Genomic DNA, 22,487 nt, shown 5'->3' on the forward strand with positions numbered 1-22,487 from the left:
TCCAGAAAACATAAAAAGGGAACTATCCTTCTGCTCGGGGTCTTTGACTTCAATAGAGGCAAGTCATTGACCCCCTTCCCCTTTTCAATTTTTAGAAAGTGTATTTACTAAAGGAGTATGGAAAGATTAGGTGGTCCAAAATATTTCTTAATTAAGGTACACTTTCTCAAAAGGAGTCCTGTTGGAAGAGTGAGCTCAAACTTAGAGTACAATAATGGTGAGTCACGCATGTAGGATACACATGTGGCAACTGGTAGCATAAGTTCTAGTTATTTTTAAAATTTTTAAACATTTTTATTCAAAGTTTTGAGTTCCAAATTGTATTCTTACTCTCCCCCCCCCGAGATGGTAAGCAATCAGATATAGATTATACATGTGCAATTATGTAAAACATTTCCATATTAGTCATTTTGTACAAGAAGACTCAAATAAAAGAAAAAAAATGAAAGTGAAAAATAGCATTTTTTCACTCTGTTTTCAATCCATATCAGTTTTTTTTTTCCCTGGAAGTGGATAGTATGCTTCATCATTAGTCCTTTGGGATTGCGGTGGATCATTGTACTGCTGAGAATAGCTAAGCCATTCAGAGTTCTTCATCGAATAATACTGCTGTTACTGTGCACACTGTTACCCAGTTCTGTTCACTTCATTAGGCATCAGTTCATTTAAGTCTTTCCAGGTTTTTCTGAAACTATCCTGCTAGTCATGTTTATAGCACAATCATATTTCACTACAATCATATACACACCTTGTTTATCCATTCACCAATTGATGGGCATCCCTTTGATTTCTAATTCTTAGACACCACAAAAAGAGCTGCTATACATATTTCCTACAAATAAATCCTTTCCTCTTTTTTGGATGTCTTTGGGATATAGAACTAGCAGTGGTATTGTTGGATTAAAGGATATGCACAGTTTTATAGCCCTTTGGACATAGTTCAAACTTGCTCTCCAGAATGGTTGGATCAGTTCACAACTCCACCAACAGTGCATTAGTGTCCCAGTTTTCCTACATCCCCTCCAACAGCCAACATTTTCCTTTTATGTCATATTAGCCACTCTGATAGGTGTGAGATAGTACCTCAGAATTGTTTTAATTTGTATTCTCTCATCAATAGTGATTTAGAGCAATTTTTTCATATGATTGTAGAGAGCTTTGATTTCTTTGACTGAAAACTGCCTGTTCATATCATTTGGTTATTTATCAATTGAGGAATGACTTGTATTTTTATAAATTTGACTCAGTTCTCTATATATTTTAAAAATGAAGCCTTTATCAAAGATACTTGTAAAAAAATTGTCCCAATTTTCTGCTTTCCTTATAATTTTGGTTGTATTGGTTTTGTTTGTGCAAAAACTTTTTAATTTTATACCATGAAAATTATTTATTTTACATGTTGTAATGCTCTCTATATCTTCTTTGGTCCTATATTCTTCCCTTACCCAAAAATGTGTCAGATAAACTATTCCATGCTCCCTTAATTTATTTATGGTATCACTCTTTATGTGTAAATCAAGTACTCATTTTGAACTTATCTTGGTATATGATGTGAGATGTTGGCCTTAACCTAGTTTATGCCGTACTGTTTTCCATTTTCCTAGAAGTTTCTGTCAAATAATGAGTTTTTGTTCCAAATGGTTGGATCTTTTGGTTTATCATATACTAGATTACTTATGGTCGTTTACTACAATGTAATTTGTGCCTAATCTATTCCACTGACCCACCACTCAATTTCTTAGCCAGTACCAGATTATTTTGATAATTATCACTTTCTAATACAGCTTGAGATCTGATATGGCTAGACCATATTCTTTTACCTTTACTTTTTCATTGATTCCCTTGATATCCTTGACCTTTTCTTCTTCCAGATGAATTTTGTTATTATTTTTTTCTAGCTCTACAAAATAGTTTTTAATAGTTTGATTGGTATGGCACTGAATAAATAAGTTAATTTAGATAGAATTGTCATTTTTCTTATATTGGCTTGGCCTACCCCTGAGCAATTAATATTTTTCCAATTGTTTAGATCTGTCTTTGTGTGAAAAGTGTTTTATACTTGTGTTCATATTAGTCCTGGGTTTGTCTTGTCAGATAGACTTCCAAATATTTTGTATTGTCTAGAGTTATTTTAAATGGAATTCGTCTTTCTACCTCTTGCTGCTGGATTTTGTTGGTAATATATATAGAATGCTGATGATTTAAGTGGATTTATTTTGTATCCTGCAACTTTGCTAAAGTTGTTAATAATTTCAAGTAGTATTTTTGCTGATTCTCTAGGATTTTCTAAGTATAGCATCATATCATCTGCAAAGAATGACAGTTTTGTTTCCTCATTGCCTAGTATAATTCCTTTAATTTCTTTTTCTTTTCTTTTTCCTATAGTTAACCTTTCTAGTAAGGTACTAAATGATAGAGGTGATAATGGGCATCCTTGCTTCCCCTCTGATTGTACTGTGAAGGCTTTTAGCTTATTCCCATTACAAATAATGATTGCTGATGGGTTTAGATAAATATTGCTTATCATTTTAAGGTAAGCTCCATTTATTCCGATGCTCTCTAGTATTTTTAATAGGAAGGGGTACAGTATTTTGTCAAAGGCTTTTTCTGCATCTATTCAGACAATCATATGATTTCTGTAAGTTTTATTTTTGATATGACCAATTATGCTAATAGTTTTCCTGATATTGAACTAACCCTGCATTCCTGGTATAAATCCTACAGGTCATAGTGTATTAATATCGAACCCTTTATCATTAGGTTTGTACCCTGTTAATAAATTATTGTCTTGCTTGGGGAATATATGACTCAGTCTACCTCTGTTGAATTTCACTCATGACACATCTCTATGCAGGTGATTCCCAGATCTGTATAACCAGCTCTAGTGTATTTCTCTCTCTTTTTCTCTATTCCTGAATTACTGTCATGCAACTGCATAGTAGACATCTCTAACTGGATGTCCTATAAATACCTCAAACAGAACTAATTATCTTTCTTACCACACCCTCCCTCTTCTGGACTTGCCTCTGACTGCTAGGGATACTACTATCTTCCCAGTCACCCAGGTTTAGAAGTTTGGTTTCATCCTCTGCTCCTTACTCTCACTCAACCCATTTGAAAACTCAATCATTTAAAAATCTTGTTTCTATCTTCTCATTATCTCTCTTTTATGTCTCTTTCACTGTACTTACACAGCCACCGCCATAATCCAGGCTCTGGTCATCTCACACTTGGATTCCTGCAATGGCCCTCTAATTGACCTGGCTGCCTAAACTCTTTCCCTGTCCAATCCATCTTCCACACAGATTTTCCTAATGTGTAAGTCTGACCATGTCTTTCCTGTTTCTCCTACTTAATAAACTCCAGTGGCTATCTGTTATCTCCAATATCAACTATAAAGGCTTTGTTTGGCATTTAAAGCTCCTCACAACCTTCCCTCTCCTAATTTCCTCTTCTCCTTATACTACTCCATTCTAGACATTGTATATTCCAGCCATACTGACCTACATGATGTTCCTCATACATGACAGTCCATTTCTAATTCTTAGTTCTTTTTGCGGTCTCTTCTTCCCACCCCAAATGCTACTCCCATGCCGTCCGTGTTCCTCATCTCTGTTTCTTAGAATTGCTGTCTTCTTTCAAGACAGTTGAAATACCAACTACTTTTTTATGGTAATCATTCAATTAGCAAGCATTTATTAAGTACCTGTTTTATAACAGGAAATCTGCTCAGCACTGAGAAAACATGGAAAAATAAAGAACAGTTCCTAACCTCAAAAAGTTTACTTTCTAATGGAGAAGAAAACATCGATGATGGGTGGGCTATGCCAAGATAATACAAATGATCATATAATCTACATTAATTTACAGATTTAATGACGTACTGGTTCAACAATTATATCTGATTAAGATCTAAAATACAAAATATTTAGATTATATAATGTATGTATGTATGTATTTTTATATAATTCCTCAAAAGATAAGTCATTTTAAGGATATGAACAAGTTTTAGTAATGGTATAGTAAAGGAATTAATATCTAGATCTAGGACTAAAGATTTTTAAAATCGACTGTGACAATAAAAGATCAAGAATCTCAAGGGCAATAATGAAAAAAAGTAACAATAAAGAAACACCAACTTTTGTAGGAGACCTTTCCAAGTCTCCCTGCGTTGCTAGAACCTCTAAAATTTAAATACAGTCTCAGAAGCATTGTCTCTATGACCCTGGGCAGATAACCAGTGTCTGCCTCAGTAGACTAATCTATAAAATGGGGATAATAATAACACCTTACTCCTGAGATGAGGATAAAATGAGAGAATATTTGTATAGGGCTTTGAAAACCTTGAAGTACTAGCAAATGATATGTCTTATTTCTGTTATTGTTATTATTAAGGTTACCTTCCACCTCCTCTGTATGTATCTTGCATGTTCCTAATTATTTGTGTGTCTGCTCCACTAGAACTTAGGCTTCAAAAAATAGAGAGTATTTTGCCTTTCTTTGTATCTCCGTATTTAGTACAATGCCCGGCTATAATAAGCACTTAATATATGTTTATTGATTGATAGATCTTAAAACTCTATTCCAGAATTTATGCAAATGAAACGTGATTGACTATATATGTGTGTAACATTGTCAAGAGATTAGAATAATTGTTCAGCCTCCCAAAAACTTGAATTAGCTCACCTATTTTAGACTAAACTATACCTATTTTTTGTTCTCTTTTTTAAAAAGCTACATACTCTCTTTAGGATCTTTGCATCATTAAGATATTATTGTAAAAATAAAAAAAAAATCTTATATATTTTCAGATGCTCATCAAGAATCAGAAAGCTAGGTGTGTGTCTTGAATTAAGATTGTTAAATTTATTGTATACTAGATAGCATTCTGACATGGTACGATGCAAAGAAAATGACTTTTTAGAGGACTTAGGTTCAAATCCTACTTCTGATGATTAATCAATCATTATGCATTTATTAAGCACCTACTGTGTACCAGTAATTGTTCTAACTGCTGGAGATGAAAAGGTCCCTGCCTTTGAAGAACTAACAACCAAAGGGAGAGACAACATGAAAACAACAAGCACAGATAAGGCATATACAGGATAAGTAGGAAATATGCAATGGAAGGCAAGCATTAGAAATTATGGCCATGGGAAAGTAACCTAACTTCCTTGGGACGCAGTTTCTTTGTAACCAAAATGAAAAAATGCCTGCTGGAATCCCTTCAGTTCTTGCTCTACGATTGTGTGATTTGGAGTTAAAAAGACCTGATTTTAAATCATGCTTTTGACATTTAGATATGTGGATAAGTCACTTAATTCCTTTAAGACTCAACTTCATCATCTCTAAAAATGGGGGTAATAATGCTTATAATAGCTACCTCCCAAAGCAGTTTACAGGCTTAACTGATATACTGCATGTACAACATTTTGCAAACTTTAAAGCACTATATAAATGTCAATTTTGTTATTTCAATATATTTATTTCTTCCATATACTGCTGAGTTTTCCACCAAAGCCACCTAATTGACTACCAGTGATTGGTTCCTTTCTATCTTTCATTTATCGCCCTTGTTCCTCTTCCTAGATGAAGAAGCTACTATTTGCCCAACAGCAATGGGCTATACATTTACTCTAGCTTATTTTCCAGTAATGGGGTGAGATCGGTACTGATTCATTCCTTGCTTTGTTTCAGCCTATATTTATATGATAGCTAGAAAGGATGGAGGGTTGCAGTCTCTGCACATGGAATACATCAAAGCTAACTAGTTTACAAATGGAGTTAACCCAATGACCTTAGCCTTATTAGTGCAAATCCTGAACAACCTGAACAAACCTACCATAGACTGAGCATGGAAGGAGTGAAAAAACTAGAGGGTAGATGGCTGTAATATTTTAGACCAAATGGTACAGTGTAAGTTATCTTTGTACTGTGCAGATCCAACCAATCAGCCCCCAGAACAACCTCATGCTTTCACTAAGTCTAAACTAAAAAGAGTTGAATGGGAAAGCTAGTTTCATTACATTTCTCACAAGTGCACTGCCTATTTTGTTCAGTCATAACACGTGGAGGCACACAGTTCTTGTATGTCTGCCCTTGTGGGCAGTCCTACATTGTTCAACCTGTTATGTGTTGATACTACTTTGCCACTACTTAATTTTTGCCTTGTTAAGGGATTCTCTCTCTCCCTTCTCCTCTATCCTTTCTTCTCTGTCCTCCCCAAATCCCGCCCCCAAGCTCTCACACCCCATGAGCCACATTCACATATGGTGTGTGTGTGTATGTGTGTGTGTGCAAGCATCAGGATTGGTTTAACGAAGAGCATCACTGTCAGATTTTTTACAATGGAATTTCACCATATGGTTCCAGATGAAGCCTTTATAGAGACTATAGAGGGAAATGTGACTGTCTTTTCAATCTAGTTATCAAAGTCCTTGAAGTTCAAAGCAGGTGAAACAATAATGCACTCCTAGCATGGTTTACTCATTTGTATCCAAACATTTCAGAAAGCAAAGTGGGCGGAAAATGGAAATAGACCTGTTGTCTCTAATCCACTAAGTTTAATATTTAGCCCAATGACTGACAGCTTTTTATCACCATAATCAGTATGGGTTGTTGTAAAGCTATTGATCAGCCTTCTGTACTTCTGCAGAATTATGATGCTTTCTTTTCTTTTTTCCTTTCCCTTTTAGCATTTTAATATTTATGTTGCCTGTTGGATCTTCTGGAAATAGTATAGTTCCTTAGACAAAAGAATGCATTATAGTAACGGAGACAAGCAAAGGAGGAAATTACAGTTGACTCAGATTTCCTGAGGAACTTCTCACCTGTGTCACTATACCCAGGAGGATAACTCATGGTCTTGAATTTGCAGATAAAAGCTGGAAATATTAGCCAGTGGGTCAGACAAGAAGACCCCAAAAGGTCTCAAAAGGATAGAATGATGTGGCTGATTCTAATTTGATGTAAAATAATAGCAACAAAACCAGCCTTAGTATTGAGTTCAAAATATCGAATTGAATTTTATCAGATTGATATGACTACTGTATAGACTTTTGTACTTATCTAATTGATTTTTTGAATCTGAGTTTAAGACCTACTTTTTTCCCTGTGAATTTCCATCTTATTAGGTTCAAGTCCATTGTCATTGTGGGATAACAGGATAATAGATTTAGAGATGAAAAGGACCCTTATAGCCCACTGAGTGCAAGGCCTCACTCTTCAGAAAAGAAAATTCAGAAATTGGTTAATCATTTACATAACTGGTATGTGTTTGAGGTAAGATTTGAACTCAGGTCTTCCTGCCTGGAAGTCTACTGCCCAATCTACTACCTCAAGCTTTTTCTGAATCCTGTGGTCCCACTCATTAGTGATCCTTCCCAACTTTTTGTCATCTCCAATTTTGAGACCTCGAGTAGTGTTCCTGCTTATTGATTGATTGGTTGGTGAGAGGGATCTGGGGGTTTCAATGTACTGCATGTTCATTATGATTCAATAGCATGACATGGCAGTCAAAGAAGCTAATTCAATCTCAGACTCCATTAAGAGAGGCATAGTACTCAAGACTATGGAGGCAGTAACCTAAATTCAATTTAACAAACAATTATTAAGTACTTATCCATGCAAAGCACTGTACTAGGCACAAGGAATACATAATTAAAAATGAAACAAGTCTTACTCTAGAGGATAGGATCATAGATTAGTCTAGCCATCTCATTTTACCAAGGAATTAACTGAAGCACAAAATGATTAACTAACTTGGTCAGGGTCACACAGGTTGTAAGCAACAGAGGCAAGATTTGAATCTATGTTCTTAAATTAAAATCTAGTTTACTTTCTACTAGATTACATGCACTGTACTCTGCCTTGGTTAGGCCCTTTGTGGAAAATTATATTTGCTTGTGAGCATCACATTTAAGAAAGGATAATGGCAATATGTCCAGAGTAGAGAATAAAGGATAACAAGAAAAATGGAAAATATACTATGAGGGAATGAGTTAAAAGAATTAGGAGTTTATAGTTTGGATTAGAGAATATTTGAGTTTATATGAGATAAACTTCAGGTATTTGAAGGACAGTCAGTATGTAAAAGAAAGATAAGACTTTCTCTGCTTTGGTCCAGTAGCCGGAACTCAGAGCAATGAGTGAAAGCTGCACAGGGGCATGGTTTGAGTTCATTTAAAGGGAAACTTCTAACAATCTGAGTTATTGAGAAATAGAATGACCTACAGAAGTCCTGAGTTCTCCATCACTTGAGGCCTCCAAGCAAAGGCTGGATGGCACCTGGTCAAGGATTTTCCATAGGGAGTTCCTGAGTTTTGTTTAAACTAGATGAATCCCTTAGGTCCCTTCTAATTAGTTCATTAGTTGTTGATTAGTTGTTCAAAGTTGACTTCAGTTATATAGTGACCACATATCCTAGATTTCTTTGAAGAGGCTCTATTTCAAGAAAAGAAAGTGTTCCTGTATTGAGATTTTCCAAACCAGATGTCCAGATTTTTCATCCACAAAACCCAGTTACCTGTACCATATGTTCGTTTATGAAGGGAAAGTTCATTCATGAAGAAAAACCGTAACAAGAAAATGGGGTGGATGAGTCAGGAATTTCTGCTTCTCATGTCTTGGCATCAAGGTAGAAGGAAATAGCTAGGAAATAGCACTTCTATTTACAAGAATTGAAAGAAGGTAGCATTAGATTCTTCCCACAATTAAACCTCAGTATATAATACTATTTAAGTCTTGAAACCCAAAAGTTGAAATCTGCACATTAAAACAACTGAAATAGGTAGAATTTCTCTCTGCCACACTCAGTCATAAGAATTCAATTCCAATTCATTCAAATATCAACAAACATTTCTAAAGAACCTAGCATGTAACAAGTAGGCACTGGAGATACAAAGAAAAAAAAAACTCCCTGTTCAAGTAGAATAAATCCCACCCCAGGATAAAGGATAAAACATATTGTATGTATAAATATGTAAATGTGACATATGTACAAAGTTATCTCAGGAGGGAGAAAAAGTGCTAATGGGGGTGGGGAGAAAGTGTCAGAAAGACCTCAAATAGGTGGTCTCCCATGAACTGTGATTCAAAGAAAGGTAGGAATCCTATGACATGAAAGGGAGAAGGATAAGCATCTCAGACCTGAGGACCACTTATGCAAAGGTAGAGATGGAGGATAGAAAGCCTTGCAGCAAGACATCTTCTACAACCTAGTCTTCACAAAAAAAGTTGAGCAGAACATCTTTTGAATAAATGGGGTGTGATGCCCACTATTTTCTGCCGTGCCTGAGACTTCCTATCTCAAGAGAAAATTATTTTTACTCCAATACAGTGATTCAACTACTCCCTCCCTTCATTGCTGGCAAAGCCACTCACTGATGCCATTACAGGTGCTTGTATGTATAATGGGCCGAATGTTGAGGCATTAAACGAAAATGCAATTTCTCATTCCTACTGGGCATAACAGAGCCAATTTGGATTGTAAAGACCACACATTCCCGCCGGGCCTCCAGGGAGCCTGTGGCATATACAATGCAAATCAGCTCTATAGAAAAACAGAGCCTGGCCAGTGCCAGCACTCATTTCATCCCATCATTTCTATTGTGGCACATCAGCAGCAGATGTTTCTTGAGGTGACCCCTGATGCATACAGGCAGAAACTGTACCTCCTACTCACACAGCCTGCATCCAGGCCCTATAGATGATAGATTTGACAGACTGATACCAGTTGGCACCTTGTTGGTGCCAGATTGGAGCCAGTCCCTTCTACTGTCTTTGGGGTCCATAGTGGCTACAAGTAAGCTGAGAGCCAGAGTGTGGCTTATTCTTGGCTGCACAACCAAATCTCTCTCTGCTACTGTGTTGGTATTTCTAATTTCATTCTGCTCACTGCCTCACAGCTTACAACTTCAAACAAAATCTTGAGTTTAGTTAGATTAATGGAGTCTGGGGTTGATGAGCATGTATGTCTCCCTGGGTAGGGTGGGTGGGATGAAGGAGTGAATAATTATAAATGCATATCTGAGCTCCTTTCCTCATCCCTTGTTAATGGTCTCTCCCTCCTCAAGTTATAATGTGAATAAAGTCATTGGTCCACTTTGAAAAAAAAGGGCAAACAACAACAATGAATAATTATCTGTTAAAATAGGATAACTCTTAGGACAATATAAGTTCCTTGAAGGCAAAGGTGTGTGTGTGTGTGTGTGTGTGTGTGTGTGTGTGTGTGTGTATGTGTCCTCGACACAGCACAGTAGCTTCCTTATAGAATACATTCATATAAATTCTTGTTGGATTGGAATGGATTATTGGTTGGTTCATTTAGCCACTAAGTAAGCTTGAATTTAAATGAGCACATACTTCCTAACTGAGTGAGAGATCGCATTTTTTGGAAGGTCTTTCCTACTTCCTTCTATTGCTTTGGATTTCTGCAAATAGACTTTAATAAGCAAGGAAGGAAATAGCTCATAGTTCACTTCCTTTAAGAAGATTAGTCATAATAGATTAACCCTAATCCACTGATTGATCCTTACCTCATAGAAGCTCAACACTTTTATCATTTTATGTATTGTTTTAATTTGCATTTATTTACATGGTGAATTTAAAGGATCTTAACTAATTTTAAATGCACATTTATGTGCTTTTATTTTACATATTTATATTATATATAACATGTTATATATTTTATTTTAAATAATACTTATAGTATTTAATATTAATTTTATATATTTATCTCTTCAACCTATAACCTTCAATCTCTTGTCCTACATGAAGACAAGAACCATGTTCTTTAATTTATTGTATGGGATATCTGTACCATAAAGCCCAGTATAGGACTAGGTACACTGTAAGCTCATTAAGAATTCAGTGACAAAAATCTTATAGAAAAATAGATTTGTAATTAGCCGATGACCAAAATAATCTAGACATTTTAAAATGGTAACATGAGAAGAGCACTTCTATTCAACAAACATTTAATATTCACAATAAACTTACTTTACTGGTGGGTGGTAGTACAGATTGTAACAAAGAAGAAGAGAAAATAATGGGGAGAGTAGAGTTGGGGAGGGAATACTCATTAACAAAATAAACTTTTTCTCCAGAGCATTGATCACAAATAAAGTAATAAAAATAGAGAAAAAAATGAAAGAAAAACAACAGAAATTGGAATCTGGTCTTGGTGAAGAGAGGAGGGGCAGAGAAGTAGGAACAGATCACCTTAATTATTGATTACCAGTGTTAATGAGATTATTTTTCTTTACTCTTGTGTAAATAAAAGATCAAAACACTATGATATAGGGAAGTAGACAATAAATAATCATAACAGTGAGTGGGAATGGAATGAAATCACCCATGAAATGAAAGAAGATAGCAAAATGAATCAGAAAGCAAGTAATGAAAGATTAGATTAAATGAGAAAAATTGACCATATGCTAACCCATAAAAGAACCTCATACACAAATTCAAAACAGCAGAAATATTAAACACATCTTTTACCAATGACAATACAATAAAAGTTACAATTAGTAAAGAGCCTCTAAAGAAAAAAATACAATTTTAAATGAAAACTAGATAATTTAATTCTAAAGAATAGTTTGATCAGAAACCAAATCATAGAAACAATTTATAATTTCATTGAAGAAAATGACAACAATGAGAAAACAACCAAAACATTTGGGATGCAGCCAAAACATGTTTAAGGAAAATTGTGTGCCTCTAAATACACTCATCAACAAAACAGAATAAAAACAAATTAATGGCTTGAACACTCAACTAAAAAATTTAGAAAAGAAAAATAAAAACTCCAACCAAATACAAAATAGAAATTTTGAAAATCAACCAAGAGATAAAATTGAAAAACACAAAAGCTATGTAATTGGTAAACAAATGTAGTAGCAAATTAAAAAGCCTAATAAAATAGAGAAATTTTAGCTATTCTGATTTTTAAAAAAGGAAAACTAGCTTGCCAATATAAATTATTTTAATTACAAACATGAAGAGGAAATAAAGTCAATTATTAGAAATAACATTACCCAATTGTATGACTACTAAACTAATAACTTAAATGAAATGAATAAATAATTATAAATATGTAAAACCTCCAAATTAACAGAATTAGAAGTACAAAATTTAAGTAACTCAAACTTTAAAAAAAAAGTAATTGTTGAAGCAAAAAATAACACCCAAAGGAAAAAAAAAAGTAACTCAGGAACAGATAAATTTACAAGTATGTTCTAGTAAACATTTGCAGGATGATTAATTCCAGTATTATTCAAATTATTTATAAAAATAGGAAAAGATAAGATCTTACCAGTATTCTTCTTTGAGCTAAATATGGTTCTGAAGAGGCAAACCTGAGAAATTAGACTATAGATTAATATATCTAGTTAATATTAGTTTTTTTCAAAAACAAAATCCATATAGCTAAAATGAGAAGAAAAATATTAACCTGGAAAAATTATAACATATCCCCCTGCTAAAAGCCTAGTATTCAAGAATTTATAGGGAATTAGTATAAATATGTAAGAACAAGAGTAATTTCCCTTCAAAATAAATTGTTTAAAGAGATGAACAAGTTGTTCTCAAAAGAAGAAAGACAAACTATCAACAACCATTTGAAAAAAAATCCAAATCACTAATAATAAGAGAAATGCAAATTTAAAAAAATGAAGTTTGGTTTCATACCCATCAGGGAGGAAAAGATTAGCAAAAAAAGAATAAGATAATGACAGTTGTTGAAGGAGTTAAGGAAAGACTGGTGCAGTAATGCACTGTGAACTGTGAATTTGTCCAACCATTCTGGAAAACAATTTGACCTTAATCCAAAAGGTCACTAAACTATTTATACCCCTTGACCCAAAATATCATTAGAAAGCTAATACTTTGAAAAATCCAAGAAAAAAGAGGAAAGGTTCATTTGTATAAAAATATTTATAGTCTTGTAGTTTTTTTTTTTTTGTTTGTTTACATCTGCTTCTCTGGCTGGTTTCAACTCCAGGAACAAGATGCCCCTCCCAGGATATGTACATCATTTCCAAACTCACCACTCTTCTGCAATACCCTCTGGTGTTCTGGATACCCTCTGGTGTCCTCTCCCCCATGGCTTTCCTGCCTCTGTTGGTGTTTTATCTCCCCCTTTAGATTGTAAGCTCCTTAAGGGCAGGGACTGTCTTTATTAATTGTATCTCCAGCACTTAGCACAGTGCATGGCATATAGTAGGCACTTAATAAATGTTTACTGGATTGGATTAGCAAGGAACTAAAAACTGAGTACCTATCAATTGGTAAAGGGCTGAAATAATTAAGGTATATGGATATAGTGTAATATTATTGTGCTGTAATTTAGCCACCTAAGGAACTGATTCAGAGAAACCTGAGTACTTCTATGAATTGATGCAATGTGAAGAGAGGAAAGTCAAGAGAACTGTGTATATAATAATCACAATATTGTAAAGGAAAATTATTGCGAGAGATTTCTGAGTAACACAGTGACCAATCACAACTGCAGAATAGATGGAACACATTTCCCACGTCTTACCAGACAGATGATGGACCAGAGATGCAACCTACATTTTCAGATGTGAATAAAGTATGGATTGTTACAGGAGAATGGTGGGTTTTTGGAGGGGTGAGGAAAATTAAGAGTGGTGATAGGCATATATTCCCCAAAAAATAAATAAAAAAGAAAAGAGCATCAATGAATTACAAAATATATAAAAGAGCACAGAAGGAAGTTCAGAAATGGAAAGAGACAAGCCGGGCAGTGTTGGAATTCCCATGTTAAGTTTGAAACATGCATCAACAATAACAACAACAAAGGTTCTTGCTGTTGAGTTTCATGGTTTCACGCAGTCTTATTTTTGTGGAGGGTTTGTATGAAGAAATGTTCATATTTGCTGATTTTTTTAAGTTTAAAGACAATGATTTTTTAAAACATCAGTAGTACAGGGTCTATACCTTTATGTAGCTTTTAATGTATTATAGGAGTTAAACTTGTAAAGGTCTATAATAAAAAAGAATAAGTAGAGAAGAATGTTATCTAACCATTGAAATCCTACTTTAAGGTCTATCATTTTGACAGGTTCCTTGGAGCCTATGGCAATAGAAGGAAAAGTCTAGTCTTCCCAGATGAGAAAGACAACAGTTAAGAACCTGGTGACGGAATGCAGATCTTATATTGAATGACCAGCCTAGGAGCCTGCGCTGTTCTCTCTCTTTTCCTTTTCCGCGCTGCAGCTGCAGCCATGAGCATGCTGAGGCTTCAGAAGAGGCTTCCCTCCAGCGTCCTTCGATGTGGAAAGAAGAAGGTATGGCTTGACCCCAATGAAACCAATGAAATTGCCAACACCAATTCCCGCCAGCAGATCCGGAAGCTGATTAAAGATGGGCAAGATATCAGGAAGTCCGTTACTGTGCATTCTCGCGCCAGATGCCGGAAAAATTTTCTGGCTCGACGGAAGGGCAGGCACATGGGTATGGGTAAGAAAAAGGGTACTGCCAATGCTCCTATGCCTGAGAAGGTGACACGGATGAGGCAAATGAGGATTCTGCACCGTCTGCTCCGAAGATACTGTGAATCCAAAAAGATTGACCACCACATGTACCACAGCCTGTATTTGAAGGTGAAGGGAAATGTGTTCAAGAATAAGCGAATCCTCATGGAGCACATTCATAACCTGAAGGCAAACAAGGCCCGGAAGAAGCTCTTGGCTGACCAGGCTGAAGCTCCCCGGTCCAAGACCAAGGAAGCACGAAAGTGTGGGAAGACTGTCTGCGGGTTAAGAAAGAGGAGATAATCAAGACTTTCTCCAAGGAGGAGGAGCCTAAGAAATGATCCTCCCCTATCTCCTCTGTACATAATACCCTTCTATTTGGCTTATACAATAAAACTTAACAGACTGTCAAAAAAAAATAAAAAGACCAGCCTAGCTAAGGTCAGAGAGGCTTATCACCACGTAGGCCGGAGAGAGTTGATTTTCTAAGTTACAGAGTCTCTTAAAGGCTATCTACTAAGTTATAGAGGGTTTGTGACCTAAAATAGTGGAAGGGGAATCCACATTAAAGAAACTGCATACCTTAAGGTGTTTAGATAGAAAGTGAAAAGGTAAACTGATAATCATTGATTTCTGCGGGGGCCGGGAGGGGGTGGAGAATATATCACACCTTTGGCACTATTTAGATTCAAGTCGCTGTCCTGGGTGCTAGGTATAAAAAGACAAGTGAGACACAGGGTCTGTCCCTGGAGAACTTACAATATATTGAATGGAAAGACATGCATGTAAATAACTAGGATAGAAGGTGTTGTTATTTTTGTTCAGTCCTGTCCAACTATTTGTGCCTCTATTTAATGTTTACTCAGTAAGAATACTGGCATGGTTTGCCATGTCCTTCTCCAGCTCATTTTACAAATGAGGAAACTGAGGCAAACAGGGTTAAGTGACTTGCTCAAGGTCACCCAGCTAGTAAGTGTCTGAGGCCAGATTTGAAATCAGGAAGATCTCCAGGCCTGACGCTCTATCCACTTTACCCCCTTCTTGCCAGGATACAAGGCAGAGTGAAATAATTGTTATGTGGATATCCAGGCAAAGGGTAATAAGAGGGAAAGATGACTTACCCGGAGGTGGGATGGGGGTGGGGTAGGGTAGTGGCAGAGAATAAAGAAAGGTGGCAGGAAGCAGGTTGTATTTGAGCTGGGTCTTAAAGAAAAAAGGCCCAACAGAATTAGAACCAAACACTAATATTTAGTGAGAATGCAATTTGGTTTCTCATGAGGTTAAGTAGACTTTAAACCAGTGGTCCTCAATTACATAGCCATTCATTCATTCATTAGATAAATATTTTTGAGCACCTACTACTAGGTAGTGCTAGGTAATACGGAGAAGAGAAAGAACAAGAAGATATGTTCTGTATCTTTATAGAGCTTAAAATTTAGCAGAGGAGACATGTTCTTTCAAGTACACCATCATAAAACTAGATCTTTGATCTCAATTATTCGAGAGTTCCCTTCAATGATTAAGATCACACACTATCCATGCTTGCTCATTCTAACTCTTGTCCACATCCTCCAAAAGTTTAGCACTGTCTAGCTTGCTAGAGGCCCTTCTTGATTTCTCCCAACATTTTGAGGGTACCAGTGGAGTATTCTGTCCATCTACCCAGTCTCCTAACTTGTTTCTCTGCATTCAGTCTCTCCCCTCTCCAACCCATTCTCCATATAGGTGTCAAATTGAGATTTCTAAAGTCCATATCTAATCTTCTCTCCTCTAAAATTTTAGTGACTCCCCAGTGCCTTTAAGTTAGAATAAAAAAATCTATTCACAATTTGATTTCAACCTACCTTTCCAGGCTGATTACACATTACTACCCATCGCAAATTCCATGCTGTAGGCAAACTAGCCTGAATGTTGTTCTTGGTATGTGACTTTCCATCTTAGACCTCTGTGATTCTGTACTTTCTTCTAAGCCCAAAATACGTCCCCTCTACTCATTTCTGCTTTTTGGAAGAGCTAGCTCCTTCAGGAATCAACTCAAGCAGAACCTCTTATGACAGGCTTCTCTCTCTCTCTCTTTCTCTTTCTCTCTCTCTGTCTCTCCTTTCATTCTTCGCTTTCTCCCTCCTATTTTATATTCCACTAATATGATGTAAGTCTGTTAAGTGGAAAGATTTTTTGGTTTTATGTATTTCTCCCCCATGCCCCTCCCCAGTACCCAGCACTTAGTAAATGTTCATTGATTAATTGACCATTTGTAATGTTTTAGAGAATAAGGGTCAAGGAGGATGTGGGTTGTGAAATGGATGTTGTATTTACCAGATAGGAGGTCAATGCTGACTTTCAATAGAGCAGTTTCTGTAGAACAGAAATCAAATTGTAAGGGGATAAAAAGTGAGTAGATGGTTGATTACCTTCTCTTTATTATGTGATGAATCCTGATTCATCCTATTCTTTGAATTTCCCATTTGAACTAACTCCAGTTGTTGTTCATCTTCTCAAGTTATGAAGTGTCTCTCCAATGAGTCAGATGAAGCAACAGTGACAACAAATGAGGGAATGCTCAATTTTTGTGTCCTAGAGATTCAATCAAATCAAATCAAACAAGCAAACATTTATTATTTGTCTACTATGTACCAGGTGCTGTGGATATTTGCAAAAATGGAAGTCTCTGCCCTCAATGAACTTACATTCCATCACAGAAAATAGTATGTGTGTGTTTATCAATCCATTGAATCTTTGCCTTGTAAAGGACATCAGAGGTTATTTGGTCCAATCCATAGCTCATCAAGACTCCTTTTTATGTCAATTTATCATCAAGCATTTTTTGAAGATCTTCTACGGTGGGGAACCCAGTTCATCTAGAGGCCAGTTATTCTGTCTTCAAACATCTGTAATTGTTACAAAGGCTTTTTTGTTTTTCTTTGTTTTCCATTTTTTTGTTTCATTATTTTTTATATCAAGAGTAATTTCCCTTTCAATAAGTACTAATCTAGTTAGCTGGGTGGCACAGTAGATAGAGCAGTAGACTTGGAGACAGAAAAAAACCTAAGTTCAAATCCAGGCTCTGGGACTAATTTCCAATATTCTCATACTACTGTTTGACTTCCTCTGGAAAAAGTCAGTCTTGACAACCTACATCCTTTCTAGAATGTTATACCCATTACTCCAGATGTGAACTAACCAAATCACAGTATAGCAGCATAGTCACTTGCCTTGATATGGGCATACTTCCTCATTTAGTACCTCCTTAAGTTACCCTAAGGAATGCCTCATCTTTTTGGTTGGTCATAGCCCATCATGAGCTTCAGTCCATTAAAACCCTCAGATCTCATTCATACAAACGATTGCCCAACCATGCCTTCCTTCCTGTACTTTTGCAGTTAATTTTTGAAAGCCAAATGTAGGTTCAAATCAAAGTGAATTCAACAAAAGAATATAGGTTTACATATCCTCAATTAAATTTTTAGATCCACCCCAACCTTCTAGCCTGTGGAGTTCTGTCAGTTCCTGGTTGCACAGGCCCTACCAATTGATCCAGGTTCCTGTTTTGCCATGATGGAGAAAACTTTGAAGGATGTTTAACCACTGAACTGTAGTTTAGAGGTCCTCCAAAGAGGAGAAGTTAATATAATTTGAAGGAAAATTTCAGACAGGCCTGAAACCCATTTAGATTAAAGCAGAAGAGGGAAAAAATGGAAATATAGTAGAAAGTTAATGAAAATGAGAAAGTGGAAGAAAAGAAATAAATAACTAAGGGGCAAAGGTTTTTTTTTTTAAAAAAGCATTATAACACAACAGATTTAGACCTAGATACAAGCTAGGTGTTATGAGGCATAAAAACAAAATCCACGTTTGGGGAGGTTTGGGGTGGGATTAGAGGGAAAGAATTAAAAACAAATAAAAGAAAAATGCAAAGAGAAAAAGAAAAGGCTCTGGGAAGTATTTTTTCCTTACTTTTCAGGGACCACATTGGATTTGGGGTTCAGCAATACTCCGGCCACATGGCTAATTGTCCTTAATTATCATTAGTTGGCTGCTCCCTGCTGGGGGTTGCAGGCAGTTTTCTTTGGTTGACTGGTCTGCCTCTATCGGTTTTTGCCATCCAACAGTCTTGATTGTTTGGCCCCTGGATGCTAAACTAATCACTTCATGCTGGAGTATCCTGGCTTGGGATCAACTTTTTTCTATCCCCTCTTCGCCTCTCTAACTTAACGTTTTTAGCTTAGATTACTGACAGTAATAAAATAAATAAATAAATAATGGATAGATGATGTTTTGGGGGAGGGGCCTGGAAAGGGGTGGGGGTAGGAGACCAAACCTACCCTATGTCAGAAAGAGAAAACTGCCAGGATGTTAACATGAATGTAGGGTGTGTTGGGCTTCCAAGCATATACTCTGAATGTGGGTAATAGACTAGTGAAATAGTGAGTTTCAATTACTTATATGTTCCCTGAAGCTGAAACAATTGCCATTTTCCCACATAATATTGCATGACCTACATTTTTTACTTGAAAGCCTTCAGCTAATAATTAGTTTGAATGTTGAGTTATAAATAAACACATTCATATTCTAGAAATGAAAGTGGGGGGAGGAAACGAGATGCCAAAGACTCCTCCTTGCTTTCCTATCCTCCTTTCCTTTTGTTTGATGTACATCTTAGCCTGGCTTTTTAAAGGTGGCATTTGGGGATTGGTCTAAAGAGGGACCTGTTCAGAAGTAATGAGGCCACTGAGTATTTTCCTGAAAAAAATGGCAGGAGCATAGACACTGGGGGAGGTTTGAGCCATCTGGATAAAAAGGGTCAAACTATCCATTGGCAGCAATTAAACAGCTCCATGTGGTGGGACCACGTGGTTGCGCCAGAGGAGCTGCCAAAGGACAAGAGATTAGTCAACAAAAGTATCCACCAGAAGGTGCCCAGGTTGGTCCGTTCTCTGGCCACTTGGCATGTGTGATGTTTCCTATCTCTCCTGGTGTTTCCATCTGCCTGTGCACATAGCCCACCTATGTACCAGCTTCAGAGACCTTTCAAGGAGATGTTAATTTGGATAAGAAGGCTGAAATCTTGTGAATTAGGAGGATAAGGCTATGAATTGGGTGACTTTACTGAAAATCACAACTTAGAACTCCAGTCCTTATCATATTTCTGTGATGTGAAGGAAAACAAGGGAAGGGAGAGGGAAGAAGTTATTGTCTCCATGGTGACTATAAAATGTTATTCAGTCGAGTGTTTAAGAAAAGAGTAGTTGATTGTCTGGAAAATTTGAGTACAGTCTTATCAGAAAAAAGAATGGTCCAAACATTTTTTTTTTTTGGCGGGGTAGTGTCTTATCAGTTTGAAGAAAACATGAAGTCTAAAGGGTGAGTACATTTACATTGACTTGTGCCAAAGATCTCAAATCAGCAACAGAGAAAGTACTAGTACTCTGGTCTTTTTGTGTGCCAGGCCAAAACCTTCAATTTATTCAATCTCACCAGTATTTATTAAGAGCCTACTATGTATCAAACACCATGCCAGTCATTAGTGCTACAAAGAGAAAAACAAAATGGTTCCTTTCCCATAAGGAATTTATATTCTATTGGTGGAAAACCAAAAATATACATATGAGTAAATAAGAATATGTACTAAATGATTTCCAGAAGGAGAGTACTAACAATTAGAAGGCATTAACGAAGGACAGTGTCATGTAAGAGGTGATGCTTAAGCTAGGCTTTGAATAAAGCTAGGGGGTCTAAGGAGGGAATGTATTCCAGGTATATCATACAAAGAGACACACAGTGACAGGAAACAAATATTTCATGTATCACCGAAAAGAAATAAGCCAGTTTTTTTTTCTGAAATGTGAACTGTGTGATTGAGAGTAATAAGCCTGTACAGGTGAGCTGGAGCAAGATTGTGAAGGGCTTTTAATGCCAAATAGAGAGGGTTTTATATGATCCTTTGTTTTTTTTCTTTTTTTTGGAGGGAGGAGGGCAGGGCAATTGAGGTTAAGTGACTTGCCCAAGGTCACACAGCTAGTTAGTGTGTCAAGTGTCTGAGGCCAGAGTTGAACTCAGGTCCTCCTGACTCCAGGGCCAGAGCTCTACTCACTGCACCACCTAGCTGCCCTGGGTTGTATATTATCCTAAAGCAATAGGTAGCCATTAGAGCTGGCAGCAAGTTGACACAATGGGTAACTAATGGACCTGGAGTCAGAAAGGCCTGAATTGCAATCTGTCCTCAGATACTTCCTAGCTGCATGACCTTAAGCAAGTCATTTAACTTTTTCTGCCTTAATTTTCTCAACTGTAAAATGGGGACAATAATGGCACCTACCTTCCAGAGTTGTTTTGTGGATTACCTAAGGCAATGTTTATAAAATGCTTTGCAAGCTTTATAAAAAAGCTATATAAATGCTAGCTATTTATTATTATTCTTGAATGGAGAGAATTTTATTGGACTAGAATGTCCTGTTGCTTTCAGGTTAGCCCCAATTGGAAATATTGAAAAGTTGACTTTCCTTCTGGCCTTGTAATTCTCTGATGTCTAGCTACCCTTTGAAAGGACAGGAAGACAAGATAATGAAAGCTGAAATTGCTCAGTTCAACTTAAAGCTCGGTTTGGACCAAAGGTCTTAGGGCCACTGGCATTGTTCTCTCTTTTCCTAAATAACTTCACTTATCATCTGAACATTTCAGTTTTCTGGTCCTCAAGAAACACAGAAATAACACCCAAGGCATTTCTACTGCATCAACCAACCCAACAAGAATTGTCTCCATTTGCATAGTACCATACCACACACAGAGTGCTTTCACATTCCTTTGCTCACCCATTCTCCACTTAGCCCTATGAGGCAGTGAGCGCAAATATGATCGTCCCCATCTAACAGATTAAGAAGTTCCGATTTACAAAGGTTAAGTGGTCACATAAGTAACAAAGTCATGGGGTCAAGGCTTGAACTAGTATTAAGTACTTATCCAAGATTAAATCTCCAATATAGACCTTAATTGTGAAGAGTGTGCTATGGGCAGGAAAAATCTCCCTGCTCTTTCTTATGCCCTGCTGCATTAATTTGACTGTCCTTTTCATGCTTACATTAACTGGCTTCACTGCAGAAACTCTTTTCAATTCATTTTTGCTTGGTGCTTCCTGACAGGTAGGAATTAAAAAGATGTGGATGTTGGGTCAGAGTTTTTCAAGTATTTTAATAAAGTATACTTGGACTACTGGATGCATTAAAGAAAAACATTTCAATAACTAATCATAGAATGCTTGCATTTGAATTTGAATTCTCCCTTCTCATCACATAAGAGGTGAATCTCTACCTCAAAATCTAATCCCAGTTTGAAATGTACTAAGCTAGCTTCCTCAGTAGTACTGTGTATGGCAACAAGTTCATATCTGTATATCTATATCGGTAAATATTGAGATAGTATATGCATAGGTTATAAATGTATATATGTGTGTGTATATATATATATATATACACATATATATATCCTTTTTCTCTTTGATTTCCTGACTTCTTTCTCTCTTTTTCATCTCTTTTTGTTAGAAAGATTTAAAAAAACCTCAATTCTGAAATGCTTTTGAACAGGGTAGGTGAACAAAGGAAAAGATTCTTCATGAGCTATTTTAAATTACTGTCAGCTTAAATACAGCCTAGCGATTTGAACACAAGGTTAGACATCAGGAATTTATGAGCTCAGATCCCAGTTTTGTATGCTGCATTCTTCCGCATTCTGGAGCTAGCCTCTTAGCCCTTTAGTGTTGCTGGTTCTCTGGAAGCTCAACAGAAATAATAGTATTGAGTTGTTTTAGGAAGACAAATGGGATTTGGATGGGGTAAGCCTTTGAAGGTAGTTGTAAAAGAATTAGAAAGCATGCTGTGACTCTTTAGATTTATTTCTCATTAATTCCATGTATTCTTTGCACTGGGGGGAGCCTTAGAGGTCATCTCATATACCCATTTCTTAAAACATGAAACCCTTCTACAACATCCCTGATGGGTG

The 22,487-nt window shown here is 36.4% G+C and overlaps 2 protein-coding genes across 6 annotated transcripts in view; both read left to right on the plus strand.

Annotated features, from left to right (window-relative positions):
• NTM (neurotrimin) overlaps window positions 1-22,487 on the plus strand; it is a 1,301,011-nt gene that overhangs the window by 932,525 nt on the left and 345,999 nt on the right. The gene's annotated exons all lie outside the window — the stretch shown is intronic.
• On the plus strand, window positions 14,247-14,798 carry LOC118838025 (60S ribosomal protein L19-like). Its single transcript, XM_036745229.1, has one exon. It carries the CDS (start codon window positions 14,247-14,249, stop codon window positions 14,796-14,798), a length of 552 nt encoding a protein of 183 aa, XP_036601124.1.

Source organism: Trichosurus vulpecula, chromosome 2 (assembly GCF_011100635.1).
Source record: "Trichosurus vulpecula isolate mTriVul1 chromosome 2, mTriVul1.pri, whole genome shotgun sequence".
NCBI lineage: Eukaryota > Metazoa > Chordata > Mammalia > Diprotodontia > Phalangeridae > Trichosurus > Trichosurus vulpecula.